The following is a 14,150-nucleotide window of genomic DNA, read 5'->3' on the forward strand; positions in this document are numbered from 1 at the left end:
CCATTAGGACGCAAATAAATCAAACCGCAAGCAATCAACATCGACGCTCGTTCAATAATTTCCGCTCCCCAGCCGGCGCACTTTTCCCATTATAGCTTCTGAGCACCGATGGCAGTAAATTGTATCGAAATCCATTTTCTTTCCGAACCAAAAAAGCCCAAAACTTCCGATCGAAGGGGCACTCTAAAAACACCGAGCTTACCTTCATAAATTTGCTACGTTGTCTGCATGGTCTCCGTGTCCGTGTCAGAGGGTCCTGCGGTCTTTGCCGGTAGTGCACCGGGCGGGTATCTTCTATTCAGTGGCTCGTGTGTACATTTTGTGCATCAACTCCCTCCCTTTTCGGCGGGTAGCAAAAAAGCACACTCTATGCAAATTTACGATAAAGAAATGTTTGATTTATGGTTCAATTTCGAGAGGAAATTTATCGAAGCTGGTTGGTTTTTGCTCTTCCGCACTTTCTAATTACTTCGGCACGGTTCGATGGAGACGCTTGGTTTTGCTCGCAAACTGAAACCCCGAATCAAAACCCAGCGCCGAACGTTTCTTCACCGGCAGTACATAATTAACGTCATGCAAATTGAAATTAAAATTATGTTCCCAGCCTTAATAGCTGGTAATTACCAGTCTACTCAGGCACGGCTGATTTTCTCGTACAAGTTTTTCATAGTTTGAAAGGCGCAGGTCAGCAGGTTTTTGTTACCCGCTACATTTCCAATTAAACCTAACTAACTGTGAACTACGGCGTCACTTCAATCTTTCTTAACTCCTCTTTCTGTCACTAAGTAAGTGAAACCGGTATTGGGTTCAACCGACGGACGTCGGGATCTGAGGTTTGAATTGCGTTTCTCTGTCAATCACGACCTGGGAAAATATTCCATGTCGTGAAATCCAATAACCCAATTAACTGCACGTCACAGCAGTTAGTTGGTCGTTTGTTTGAAATTCAATTTGTCAGAATCAATGTGCTATGCTGGCCCGGTTAAGCGATAAAAATGTTTTCCTTTACAAACTTACGATAATATGACAGGGGGTTTTAATAAAATATTGCACTCAACGGATTGATATTATTTATATGTTGAAGCTTAGCAGTTGCATAACTTTCTTCCTGGAGTTCTGAATTCAATATTAAAAAATAACCTAACAATTGTGCTCACGCAAAGCTTTGAAGCACAGTAATCATTTCGATTTGTCGTTTTCTTTGGTACATTCTGTTATAAAAACCAATACTAATGTGACATTATTATTTTTATAGCACCACAAGCCTATTTTTGCCTTTCTCATATAGAAAGGTTATGCAATCACTGTGAAAATCGACTTTTGAACCGAGGCCCGGAGGGCCGAGTGTCATATACCATTCGACTCAGTTCGTCGAGTACGCAAAATGTCTGTGTGCGTGTGTGTATGTGCGTATGTGTGTATGTAACGTTTTTTTGCACTAACTTTTCTCGGAGATGGTTGAACCGATTTTCACAAACTTAGATTCAAATGAAAGGTCTTGAGGTCCCATACAAAATTCCTGAATATTATTTGGATCCGACTTCTGGATCCGGAATTAAAAAAAAGGGGGGTAAAAATTGTATATACTAAAAATGGGGAAAACCCTTAAAAAATTTAGAAATTAATCGACCTCAAATCTTTTCCAATTGATAGTTTTTATCAGTAGACGATTAAACAAACCGATTTCGGATATTCTTTAAAGAATCGCAGAGAATTATTTTGAAGAATACCACAGTATTATATATGATAGTATGATTGATATGAGAAAGGCATCATTACACCACTAGGTGGATTAAAACAGGTTTTTAAACTCTTTGCAACCGGTAGGATATACTAATGAAACATTAATTCAATTCATAGCAAAGTTTGTTCGCGACAAAATTATGACAGATCAAATTTGGAATGAAACAAGCTTTCCTGTTAGTTCAATTAAAAATGCATTTTTATTCATTTACTAGCTGGCCCGTTGAACTTCGTCTCGCCCAAAAATTATTTGTTCGAATATATGTTTTTGGACAGTAGAATTGTCAAACGTCTAAGTGGTTAACGTTACTCTCCAATATTTTTCTAATTACTTAACCTACAACTAACGCAATTCGACACACATTCGTTTTTATCCCAAAGAAGAAATTTCAGCAAAAATTTATGTGAAAATGTGAAATACTTCTGTTAGTCAAAAATTAAGCAAATGCACAGATTGTCATCTCATCCTTTGAATCAATGCACTGAACAGAGATCCCTCTCTAATGGCTTCGACATAAAAGAAAAGTTCCTCTTCTGGAGTTGTTCATTCGATAGAATAGGATATATTTACAATTTGTATTTAGCCCAAATAATCAAAAGTTCGTAAAAAAGATTTGGCTTAAGCAGCATACAAAGCATTCTGAGCAATCCGTTTTTAAGGAATTACTTTTTTCCGACACAACAGAAAAACTTTGAAGCAGTTCCTTGTACAGCTTTTAAGCAGAGAGAAAATTTTCTCAGAATTTGTTCTGTTCGTTCAAGTTGCCAAAAAGTGCCACGCGTAATTTAGAGCTCTAATAAAATGGATATTTTTGGTTGCTTGAAGAGACGACGCTTAAATTTTAACTTGAAATTGATCTCACCAATTTGAACAATCTTCACAGAATACTAATTATAAAATGGCAGTCTCAATCCATTATGGTAATCATTTTGAACATTGATATCTAGTTGCCACTTATTATGTGCGCTTAGTGTAATTTAAATCATTAGAAAACAAAATGCGAAGAAAATCTCTTAGTTCGACACGACGACACGACCAGGTACTCCGAACAAAAATCACAATAGAAATTGTTCGAGAGCGATTTACCTCTAAGTTACCAAAACAATGAACGAGCCCTTGATAATGATTGAACATAATAATTCCAGCAACACTTCTGGTTTCGTTGCCAAAGAGCTCAAGCAATACAAATAAAAAAAAAATTGTTCTTCCATAATGTCAGTGAAAATTTTTGATTCGATCACGAGGATTTAATATCCTATATTCTACAATGAAAACAAAAAGGTATGTTATTTTTTATTAAAAATAACAATCAACAACCAAAAATTTTCACGAAAGTTTAGTTTCCTTAATTTTCAATTCAATGACAACTTTGTTTTTCGTTTTCAGTTCAAATAATGATAAATTTACATGTACATCCATTACAAATGGCAGCTCTCAAATAGAATTTAGATTTCAAAGACGATCGTTTCGATAGACATCGAAATTCAAAAGACAACGTTATCTTCACTATAGCAAATGCCCAAAGCTAGTGACCGAACTACCAAGAATCATCGTGATTATCCATTAAATTCATTAAGCTGAATGCATCATATTAAGAAATCGGAAACTCACTTCACATCAATAAATAAGATATGCTGTTATAAAATCTATTTTTTTCAATATGATATTATTGCATACTGCATCAAAATGAAGATTTCAAATGAAACAGACGAAAATTTGTCTGCGTGAAAAAGATTATTCAATGTAGCTTATAACTACCAAATCATCGAACAATTTCCCCAACTGTTCATTGGTTATGTATTCCACAACTAAGAAAGTCATTTCCCCGCACGATGCTTTGTTTTACGAATATGCACTTCAACTAAATTCGATCGTTTAGTCCAACTGAAATCCTATACGAAACGAAAAAGAGACAGAAATGTGCAGGTTGTATTAAAACATTTATTTTATCTATAAAACGTTATAACTAAAAACAAAATCTTCATGAAGTACACCCAGTTGGCTTTTCATTCTATGAGAGCCCTTGGCATATTAGATCCAGTTGTAGGATTTGATATCCAAAGTTGCGTATAAACTATGTCAACATCCAGCATTCTCAAAGCCATATGTTGAGATAGCGATTCGGTAGGCCTATGTTAACCCGGAATATATGCCCTGCTTTTTACAGTATACATTATATGTACTTTAAAATTATAGAATGCGTAACTAAGGTCACGGTAACTATTATTCGAAAAACAACAATGTACCGGTTTGGGTTACCAGTATCAAATATTTTTCAATCGTTTTCATTTTGACATTTTAAGCTACTGAGAGTTAGTCATATTAGCGATACACTTTTGAGAAGCGAGTGGCTGGTCGTGTCGTTGTTTCGACCTTAGTATTTCTAAAGCACAACCTTTCCATTGATTCATTCAAAAATTTTCTGATTTGTTGAACTCACGCCCACGATGTCCAATATTATTCATCTGTCTCCATTACAAACAACTTTATGGATTTTTCCCACTTTTCCGGCAAGTTTTTCTAATTTTTTTGATGTACGAACCCGGTGAAGGTAGAAACTAATCAAACAAAAAAAGAATCATGTAAATCCGTCCATCCGTTCTTACGTGATGCGATTACAAAGAGTGACCTCTGCATTTTTATATATATACTAGCTGACCCGTCGAACTTCGTCTCGCCCGTTTTTTTTTTTAATTTATGTTTTCGGACAGTAGAATTGTCAAACGTTATGCTGTTAATGTATCTTTCCATTATTTTACTTATTACTTGGCTGCGATGAATTCATAAAATAATTGTGAATATGTTAAAAGCTTTTGTTACGCAAAAATAAAGCGAATGAACCGCGAATCATCTTTTGAGTCAGTGCATCGAATAGCGATTGTTGATCTCTCTCATAGTATGGTTTCGGCATATGGAATAAAAAGTGAAGCAAAAATAACTGAGATGACTACTTTAAATTGATTAGAACAAATTTACAAAAGCTGCCCTCGCGACTTGTAGTTCGTCACTTCTCGCTAGTCTGGTGATATTATTTAATCGTGTTTGATGAATGTTCGTAGCGTGATAATCACAGGAAAAAATTTCCATTAACAATTTAGCGATAAAACTTTATTTTTACTTTTAATGTATGACTTCTGGTCAGTCAGTAACTATTTAGTAAATTTTTGGCATTAAAAATGCCTTACTCTTCATTATATGGGGCCGGGTGTCAATTAAAAGTTTCAAAAATAGTCGCGTAACCTTTTTGTGTCATAATTTTGAACGTTAATAACTCGGTCATTTGTTAATGGATTGTTATAATTTAACAACCAATCGATTCGGAAACTTTTAACTTAAACATGTATGACGACGTAGTTTCAGTATTTCAATAGCATACTATTGAAAAATTGGTTAGAAGTGACCTATGTTTTCATCCACCAATCCCTGTTTTACAAAATGACGTCAACTTTTTGTTCGGCATAGGAGGCTTTGCGTCATGCATAAAAACACCGTATCGTTATGCGTAGTATGAAGGGAAATCTATAAATATAGGCTGCACAATATTTCTTTGCCTAGTTGATGTTTGACTGTGAATGAAACAAGTAGCTCGTCCAGTGAGCTGATGACTGGATTGTATATACGTTCACTTGCTGGATTGTCGCTTTTGCATTATGTGCTGGTGTAATTTTCTGTTGTCTGCACAACACCGCTTCGTGTTCGCTTGAATATCTTATATATCATCTAGCTATTGAAGAACCGAATCAGCGTGGTTATCGGTTCTTTTAAAATATCCCATGTATTTAGCAAATTGTTGGTAGATTTTGCCATTAAAAATGCCTTACACTTCGCTTCCCGAGGTTGGGTGTCAATTTAAAACATGCAAAACTAATCGCGTAACATTTTTCTGTCATAATTTTGAATGCTCATACCTCAGTAATTTGTTGATGGATTTATATAATTCAACAACCAATCGATTCGGAAACATTTAACTTAAACTTATGAGATAACGTCATTTGAAAATTTCAATTGCATACCATTGGAAAATTGGTTTGAATTGAGTATTTTATTTTGGTTTTCTGATAACTATCAGACCAATTTAGAATTATCGGTGATAGATTTTTCGGATATAATTTGCAGCGCTTGTTCCTCGATGATTTGTTAATGGATTTTCCTCATTTAAATGATTCCAAAGCTTCAATATTGTAAGCTTAAAAATGTTTTAATTTGTCAAAGGATCGGTTTGCATACTTAAATCTCCATTCCCATACGAACAAAACGGTGGCGCGAAAATGGATTCAGTATAAAGTTGTGTTATGATGGTAATCATAGATACTTCTTCTTCATTATATGTGACTGAACAAGTTGTTGTCCCGCCAGGAATTAAACGCTTCAAAAGATTCAAAATTAAATTCTGAAACTTATCTAAAAGCGGTCTCCTTGGTTTAGTAGTATAAATTAGTTCCACAGGCTCACATATACAGTACAATTAGATACAATATCATATAGTATCAAAGATAAACTAAAGGTAAGTTTACTTGCGATTTTACATGTATCGTTTGAATAGCAACCCTCGTAGAATTTGGTTAACCACCAGTTTCAGTTCAATTATTATTTGCTTCAAAACACGCGTTGTAACTATGACAATGTTCGTTCATGTGTTAATAATATCAAGTTACAATATGAACAAAATTTCTGAATTTTGTTGTGTATCCATTCCGTATATTCCTAATATGCCAAAGCGAAAATTAATTTATTTATTTAACTGTTTCACAAGTTTTCTTCCTCGTATTGTTGCCATATTATTTATCGACACTTTCCGAAGATTATCGACGATTTTGAAAAATGATTAATAAAATACACTATTACTGAGTTTACTGGTACAACATTTTTCGCTAAAATAAATAAAATTAATGAGTTTGTACGTTTCTCGAAGATTATTATCATAAAATAAATCAGTTTCATTTGTTCAGGTTTAAATCTTTAGGTTGTTTGTATCTAAAATTGAGCTTTCTAGTTCTAGTAGAATTCTAGTTAAAGGACGTTATTCAAAATCTTAACAATGTAAAAAATTGTGGAAAGGGATCAAAATTGAATAGAATTTATTATCAAGAAAGAATCTAATTGTAAATTTTATCATTCGCCAACAATCTAAGCGCTTAAACTAGAGCAAGTTTGTAATTAGTCAATTGAAACAGTTTTTAGTTTAGTGTATCGTCATCATTATCATCTTTATTTTTGTATTTATTATGAAGACCCTAGAAACGTTCCATTTTTAATGTTATTGTGCTCGGTCGTGTCTTGAATACAACCCTCTAATTTTTTTTTAGTGTGGGGAAGTGTGGTGGGCAAAAAAAATTAACATATCAGAGACTCGGATGTTTCGCATCGCTAAGTTCGACTCCTCTGGTAGTCGGTAAAAGTTTAGATGCGAGAAATCTTCTTCTTACTTAAATGAACCTTGTTACGTCTAATTTTCCGCACTTTATCTTCAAATCCTTACTCCTCCTTGAGTACTATGGTTAGTTTGATATTGTTAAAAAATCGAATGATAAAATGAGTAATTCTTGGACATTCGAAAGTTCAAGTTACCATTCTTTTAAATATTGTATCCATAAACTTTTACATGAACACTGCATTCGTTTAATAGTTTTATCAATAGTCATCTCATTAGTCAACACCACATAATTTTGTTTAGTACCCCACCTACAATTAATGAATGGTGGAGTTCGGCACTGAGAATCTATATCAGAAAGTTTTATACGAAAATAATGTGCAGTTCTTCTGTTATAGAGGAGTGAAGATGAGGAGTGATTGTACCAGTATGCAGCTTATCGTTCGAGTCAATGCTTAAAATCTCACAACTAATGGTTTTCAATCTACCAGAATTTACCCGACGCGAACGAACTTCGGCATGCTAAATTCAAAGCAAACCTCTATGATTGATCTCATTATTTAAACAGCAGCATCTTATCATTGATTCGTACAAAAATCGTTCTATTTATAAGGTGATTTGTTCAACTCACGCCTACGATGGCCAACAATAAACAACTAACTGATTACATTGCACACAATGCATTTTCTGGTAAACAGTATCAGAACTTTTGATCATGTTTATGGTATAGCTAGAACACTCATATGCGTTTTATCATTGAATCATTTGGCAATCAATAATGTTGATACCCAATTAAGCACGTGGCTCGAAATGACGAACCACATGAATTCACACAAAACAACTCTTTGCGCGCCAAATGATTCTTTCAACGATCTAGTATTCCTTTCTTCGACGGCCAAACACTTATGCAACTCGTTATGCGCCAAACACCTATCGATGATCTAGCAATCATTGGCGACTTTTTCAGTGGAAAATTCCATTGTCCATACAAAATAACTTTATTGGTTTTTCCCACTTTTCCGGTAAGTTTTCCTAATTTGTTTGATGTACGAACCCGGTGGGGGTGAAAACTGTGGTGAAAAATATATATATATATATATATATATATATATATATATATATATATATATATATATATATATATATATATATATATATATATATATATATATATATATATATATATATATATATATATATATATATATATATATATATATATATATATATATATATATATATATATATATATATATATATATATATATATATATATATATATATATATATATATATATATATATATATATAGATTTATGAATTATTAGTCGAACTAAAACTAATTAAGTTACTCAATTAGACTGCATGAAGAAACTACAAACTTTTGAGTTTACTCCAGCCATTAGTGCCGGTGCAGACAACTCTGCAATCGATTTAGCTGCTTTTGTCCAAGATTTTCAAAATTTTTCTATAGTTTCAGCTTGTTGTTTATATCCCTTCACGAGAACCCGATACTAATTGATAAGTCGCAGCTTCGGGAAGTTAGGTTAATTCTCCTCTTTCGCTACAACATGGACTCCTTTCCATTCGCTTTATACCATTCCAAAACATTTTTGGCTTAGTGAGAATATGCCAAATCAGGCCATAATAGCGAGTCATAGCTGCGTATAAATCATAACAATCGGTTTTTAAGGCATTCTTTACTGTACAACTGTGGACAAAAAATAGTGAGACTTTGTTCATAATTTCGAAATTCTTTATTTATTCTTTCCGGAATAGTGCGTGTAGCGATTCACGTTTGATGTCTTCAATTGACTCAAAACTGAATAGCCTGAAGTCACACGGAGCTTAATTTGGCGAATACGGTGGTTGCGGAACGATATTGGTTGAATTTTTAGCGAAAAATCACGAAGAATCAATACACTATGCGACAGTCAAAAACCTAGAGTTGTCGGCTAAAGACAGACGTATACTAAATACTGATGAATATTTTGACGTGACACTTGGCATAGATGTCACTGCCAGTCATACCTACCTAGGAAAAAAATATTTCGAGCAATAAGATTTCCGCGCGAAATATAATTCAAAAGTCTAACTACTTTTTGCCTAAATTAGTATATATCCTAGTTTACAATTCCGGTAGCGATGAAGCTGTGGCTTGCTCGACCACAGCTACATATTGCCTGTCAAACCAAATTTTTTTTTAAAAAACTTGGTCTTTTTCTTTGGCCTGAAATGTTCGTACAGGTCGTTCCGTTTCATTCATGTATAGAAAATAAAAGAAAACAAACCGGCAAGTTTCTTGGTCTTCCAGCAGTTTCATCGTCTATTATCATGCAGAAAATCTTCGTCTAATATTCGTGATAAAATTTGCGAGTCCGGCTTCAGCCGTCACATTCTGTTTATCATTAAGGTTCGAAGTTTTTAATTTGAACGATTTCATAACTTGCCGTTGCTTTGAAGTGCACGAAAGTTGTTCCTGATATCCATTTATGTTAAGCTTTATTGGCTATTGTTAAACGTGAATCGGAAGATTTGAACAGTGCATGCAGGAAAACCAATCTTTTTTGCAAGTTTTTTTTTTACTGACAGATCGAGATTTTCATTGCTTCTCGCACTTGTTCTTCTTTCGACACTATCTTCGATCTAATGGCTTGTAGTATCACCAGAAAACTGATATTAAACAATGAACAGAAATGAGTTCATCAGTCTGTGAAACATTCCACGTATTTTCAGAGATATACGTATCTAGGGAGGTCTAGATTTGGACGCGAACAAGCCTAATGTGTCAACCATACTTTGACTTTCAAACAGACGTGTAAATTAACGTGTTTCAGTACTTAAAAATTAGTGAGAGCTTATTAAATATATATACTTCAATATCTACTGTGAAAATGAGCCATTTTTGACGCTCGTTAATTTACATGATTTTTTATAGGTGTATAAGAAAGGATCGGGATCTTTTCGACAAAAGTCATTTCTCCGAAAGCCGTTTCGTCGAAAATCATTTCGCCGAATCGTACAATTGTCTTAATATCGTTAATGGAATTATATTATGTTCGTTTGGTTGCCCTACAATCGTACTTCTGAAAAGTGTCAAATAAAAAATAACAGGAAAATTCATTTCGCCAATTTTAATCCAGAAAGACTAATTCCTTGATGATATTTTTAAAATTGATTCATGGCCTCAGAAAGGAATTTCCAATAAAACTTTCGGTTCTTGCAATGACTGAGTGGAAACATACATTGGAGAAACCAAATGAATGAGATGATTTTTTTTTAATTTTCCCATAGCAATCTACTTCTGATAGTGAAAGGGCAGACTATCAAACAGCCTTCATAGGGTCTGTCGCTGACGATAGACATGCAGCAACTAGCACAGTAGAGAAGGCAACAAGTGATTATAAATATACTCTCTTACCCAGTACTGGAGCGGAAGAATAGGTATAGAGCAAGAAGACTAGTGTTTGTAGTCTGATGAACAGAGAAGATGTTTGGATATATGATACAGGTCGTGAGGCGGCTAGGATTTAGACCATGTTCGATGTACGCTAACCAAACCCAGTCGTGTGCTAGAGCCATGTTTATCACACTGCTTAGGGTGGCGAAATGGTAACGCGTATGCACGGAATGTATAAGAAGGCAGGTTCGAGTCCTGTCTCTAAACGTATCTTTTTCCAAAAACAAAACATATTTTCTGTGAGTTTCACTCATTCATTGAAAAAACTGAACTTAGTTATGGCGACTTTACGTCAATTCAACTAAAATTAATAATTCATAGTTAACTTTATTAGTTACTAAGCATCAAACGTGCGAATAAAAAAAAATTCTAAAGCAAATTCGCCACTTCGTTTTCGTTCATTCGGACCTAACTAAAGTAAAGAAACCTAGCTTGGAGTAAACCGTGCAAACGAGGTGGCTAAGAGTTTTGTATGCAAAAGGTCGCCGCTTGCAGTATCTAGGAGACATAAATACAAATACATATTTTTGATGAATAGGCCAAATTTTTAGTTTTTGAATATATAATGTGACGTGGTGAAATGGCTTTCGGTGAAGTGCTCTTTTCGATGAAACGGCTTTCGGCGAAATGGCTTTCGACGAAATGGCATTCTACGAAATGGCCTTCGGCGAAATGACTTTCGGTGAAACGGCTTTCGGTGAAATGGTTTTCGGTGAAATGGCTTTCGGTGAAATGGATTTCGGGAAAATGGCTTTCAACGAAATTGCTTTCGACGGAACGGCTATCGGCGAAACCACACGCTTCCGTAGGAAACTATTAGTTATACCAAAATAATGTCTAACAATAAGTAACAGGAAAAGGATTGGAAACTGTTGAGGAATAGTTGGATACTTATAACAAATTTTTTTTTCACCCAGTGGTGTGATGATGCTGTTTTCATGTTATTCAAATATTGAAAAATATTACATTGGTGTTCTTCAAAACACTGGTTTATTCAGCAAAGACTGACGGTTATAAATATAAGGCCCACTCTACTCTGTTGTTTCATAATACCTTTCAGATCTGCCATTTCTAAAGAAGTGAAATGCGTTTCTTTTTTGGTCACTATTTTTGGTACTTCTACTGTTTTTGGTACTTCAGGATGTGAGTTGGTGTGGTCATCAACCTACAAGATCTGTGAACTGGAGGAATTTATTGACTAATTTTGAGAAATTAGATCATCTTTACACCTTTTTCTACAAGCAAACCACTGAATTTGCAATTTTTTTCACTCATCATTACAAAAAAAAGGATGCTACATATAACATATATTGAAGCATGTTAGAACATACTTTTTAAACAGTGTGTTTTCTTATAGATTTCTGGGAATTTAAGTTTTGGCTATCAATTTTTCTAATAGTGTTTTGATAATACTTTCAAACGATTCTAAAATTGGTTTCATACATTTCCACATTTTTTAGATCTGGATACTGAAATATGCAGTATTTTGTAATAAATTTGTTTAAAAAATTTGAAGTGTGTAAACATAAAAACATGCAACCTACGATAAAAATTCGTACTTTGATAATTGAAATATAATCGTAGAACATCAGAAAAATCGAAAAACTCACTGAAAAAAGTTATGATGAAAAAATTTGATTCCTATCATTTTAAAGTATTTACACCTTCGGCATGTTTTGCTGTTTTCACATGGCCTACAACTTTTATAATGACATGAACTCTTCTTCTTTGCATATTCTCGTATTGTATGCAGAATAATTTTATGGCATTACTCTTCACTATACGAGGTCAGGTGTCAAAAAAAGCCGCGTAACTTTTTCCTGTCTTAATTTTCAACTATAATAACTCAGTCATTTGTTGATGGATTGATATAATTTATCAACCAATCGATTCGGAAACATATAACTTGAACATGTATGGCAGCGTAGTTACATTTTTCAATAGCACACTATTGGAAAATTGATTTGAATTGACCAATGTTTTCACGAACCAATCACAGTTTGCCATCATGATGTCATCCGTTTGATTTTTCTCGCACGGCTAATGGTTTCGATCGTTTTTCGCATCCCGGCCCGGATGAGTTGAAGCTTCCAGGTTAAGAGATCACAACCAAACTTTAAATTGAACTTTTATTTCAAAACCCGTATCCTGTTTATTATTTCAATTGGTAAAATTTCTACCTGGCGATTGTTAGCCTCACGGATCAGAAATTTGTTCTGGTTCTACGTGCTGGGGCTGGGAATTGAACCCATCCATGCTGTATGAAATTCATCGATTTATCCATCTCTGATATTTTGTAGAATCATATCGTGTAGATATCTTTGAATTTACTTGAAAGACGTTAAGGTCTTCCAATTAATCTGTCCATGTTAACTGTCCTGTTTGTCTTTTCCCTTCATTTTGAACAATGACAATTAATCACTATATGTTTTTGGTTTACTTGCAGCCCTCCAGAATCCACGCATCATCGAGCATCCGATCGACGCGACGGTGCCCCGACACGAACCGGCTACACTGAACTGTAAAGCCGAAGGACATCCCTCGCCCAGCATCCAGTGGTACAAGGATGGTGCCCCGTTAAAAATTCTACCCGGCTCTCACCGGATATTTCTGCCAGCGGGGGGATTGTTTTTCCTTAAGGTGAGTACGAGTCAGTTCGATTGAAGCTGAAAAAATAATTGCTTAAGAACGCACGTGGTAATTTTTGGCAGTTATCTGATAACGAAAAAATATAACTTTTCCTACTAGATGCTATTAATTTTCGTACCATTGTATTGTGTTCTTAATTTTGGGTCTCAGCTGTTCATTGCCGAGACGAAGAGTTCAATAACTCCAATGACGTTTAGTGGTAAATATAGCAGATCAATAAGCACCGACGGTCTATTCTTTCTCTGTATTCATCAGCATAGCTTTAAATACTCCTTTTCACAGTTTTACAATGTCTGAGTGGAAACATATATTGGAGTAACCAAATGAATAATAACTTCACAGAAAAGATGATTTTTTGGAAAAAGATACGCTCAGAAATACGACTCGAGCCTGCGTTCTTATGCAAACCGTGCCTACACGTTAATCATTTCTGCCACCCTGAGCTGTAGTAGACACAGTTCTACCGCAAAACTGGGTTTGGTAAGCAGGTATATCGAACAATGGTTTATATCCTAGCCGCATCACGACCGGTATCATAGCAAATCGGCTGAAAAGTTCGTATCGTTTCTATGAGAGGGCACCACAAGAATTAAATCCATACCATTTTCAGTTAGTACCAACCTTCAAAAGATACGTGTATAAATTTGACAGCTGTCTGATTATTAGTTTGTGAGATATTGCATTTTGAGTGAAGCTACTTTTGTTATTGTGAAAAAAAATGGAAAAAAAGAATTTCGTGTGTTGATGAAACACTACTTTTTGATGAAAAAAAGTGCCGCCGATACCAAAATTTGGCTTGATGAGTGTTATCCAGACTCTGCACCGGGCGAAGCAACAATTCGTAAGTGGTTTGCAAAATTTCGTACTGGTCATATGAGCACCGAAGACGATGAACGTAGTGACGTCCAAAAGAGGCTGTTACCGAT

General features: G+C 34.7%; 1 protein-coding gene across 1 annotated transcript in view; it reads left to right on the forward strand.

The window, feature by feature from the left end:
- LOC131430203 (protein sax-3-like) overlaps positions 1-14,150 on the forward strand; it is a 360,057-nt gene that overhangs the window by 218,868 nt on the left and 127,039 nt on the right. Inside the window, exon 2 of the mRNA XM_058594951.1 lies at positions 13,022-13,215. Within this exon, the coding sequence (XP_058450934.1) occupies positions 13,022-13,215 (194 nt within the window). The remainder of the gene's footprint in view (positions 1-13,021; positions 13,216-14,150) is intronic.

The sequence above is a fragment of the Malaya genurostris genome, chromosome 2 (assembly GCF_030247185.1).
Source record: "Malaya genurostris strain Urasoe2022 chromosome 2, Malgen_1.1, whole genome shotgun sequence".
In the NCBI taxonomy this organism is placed as follows: Eukaryota; Metazoa; Arthropoda; class Insecta; order Diptera; family Culicidae; genus Malaya; species Malaya genurostris.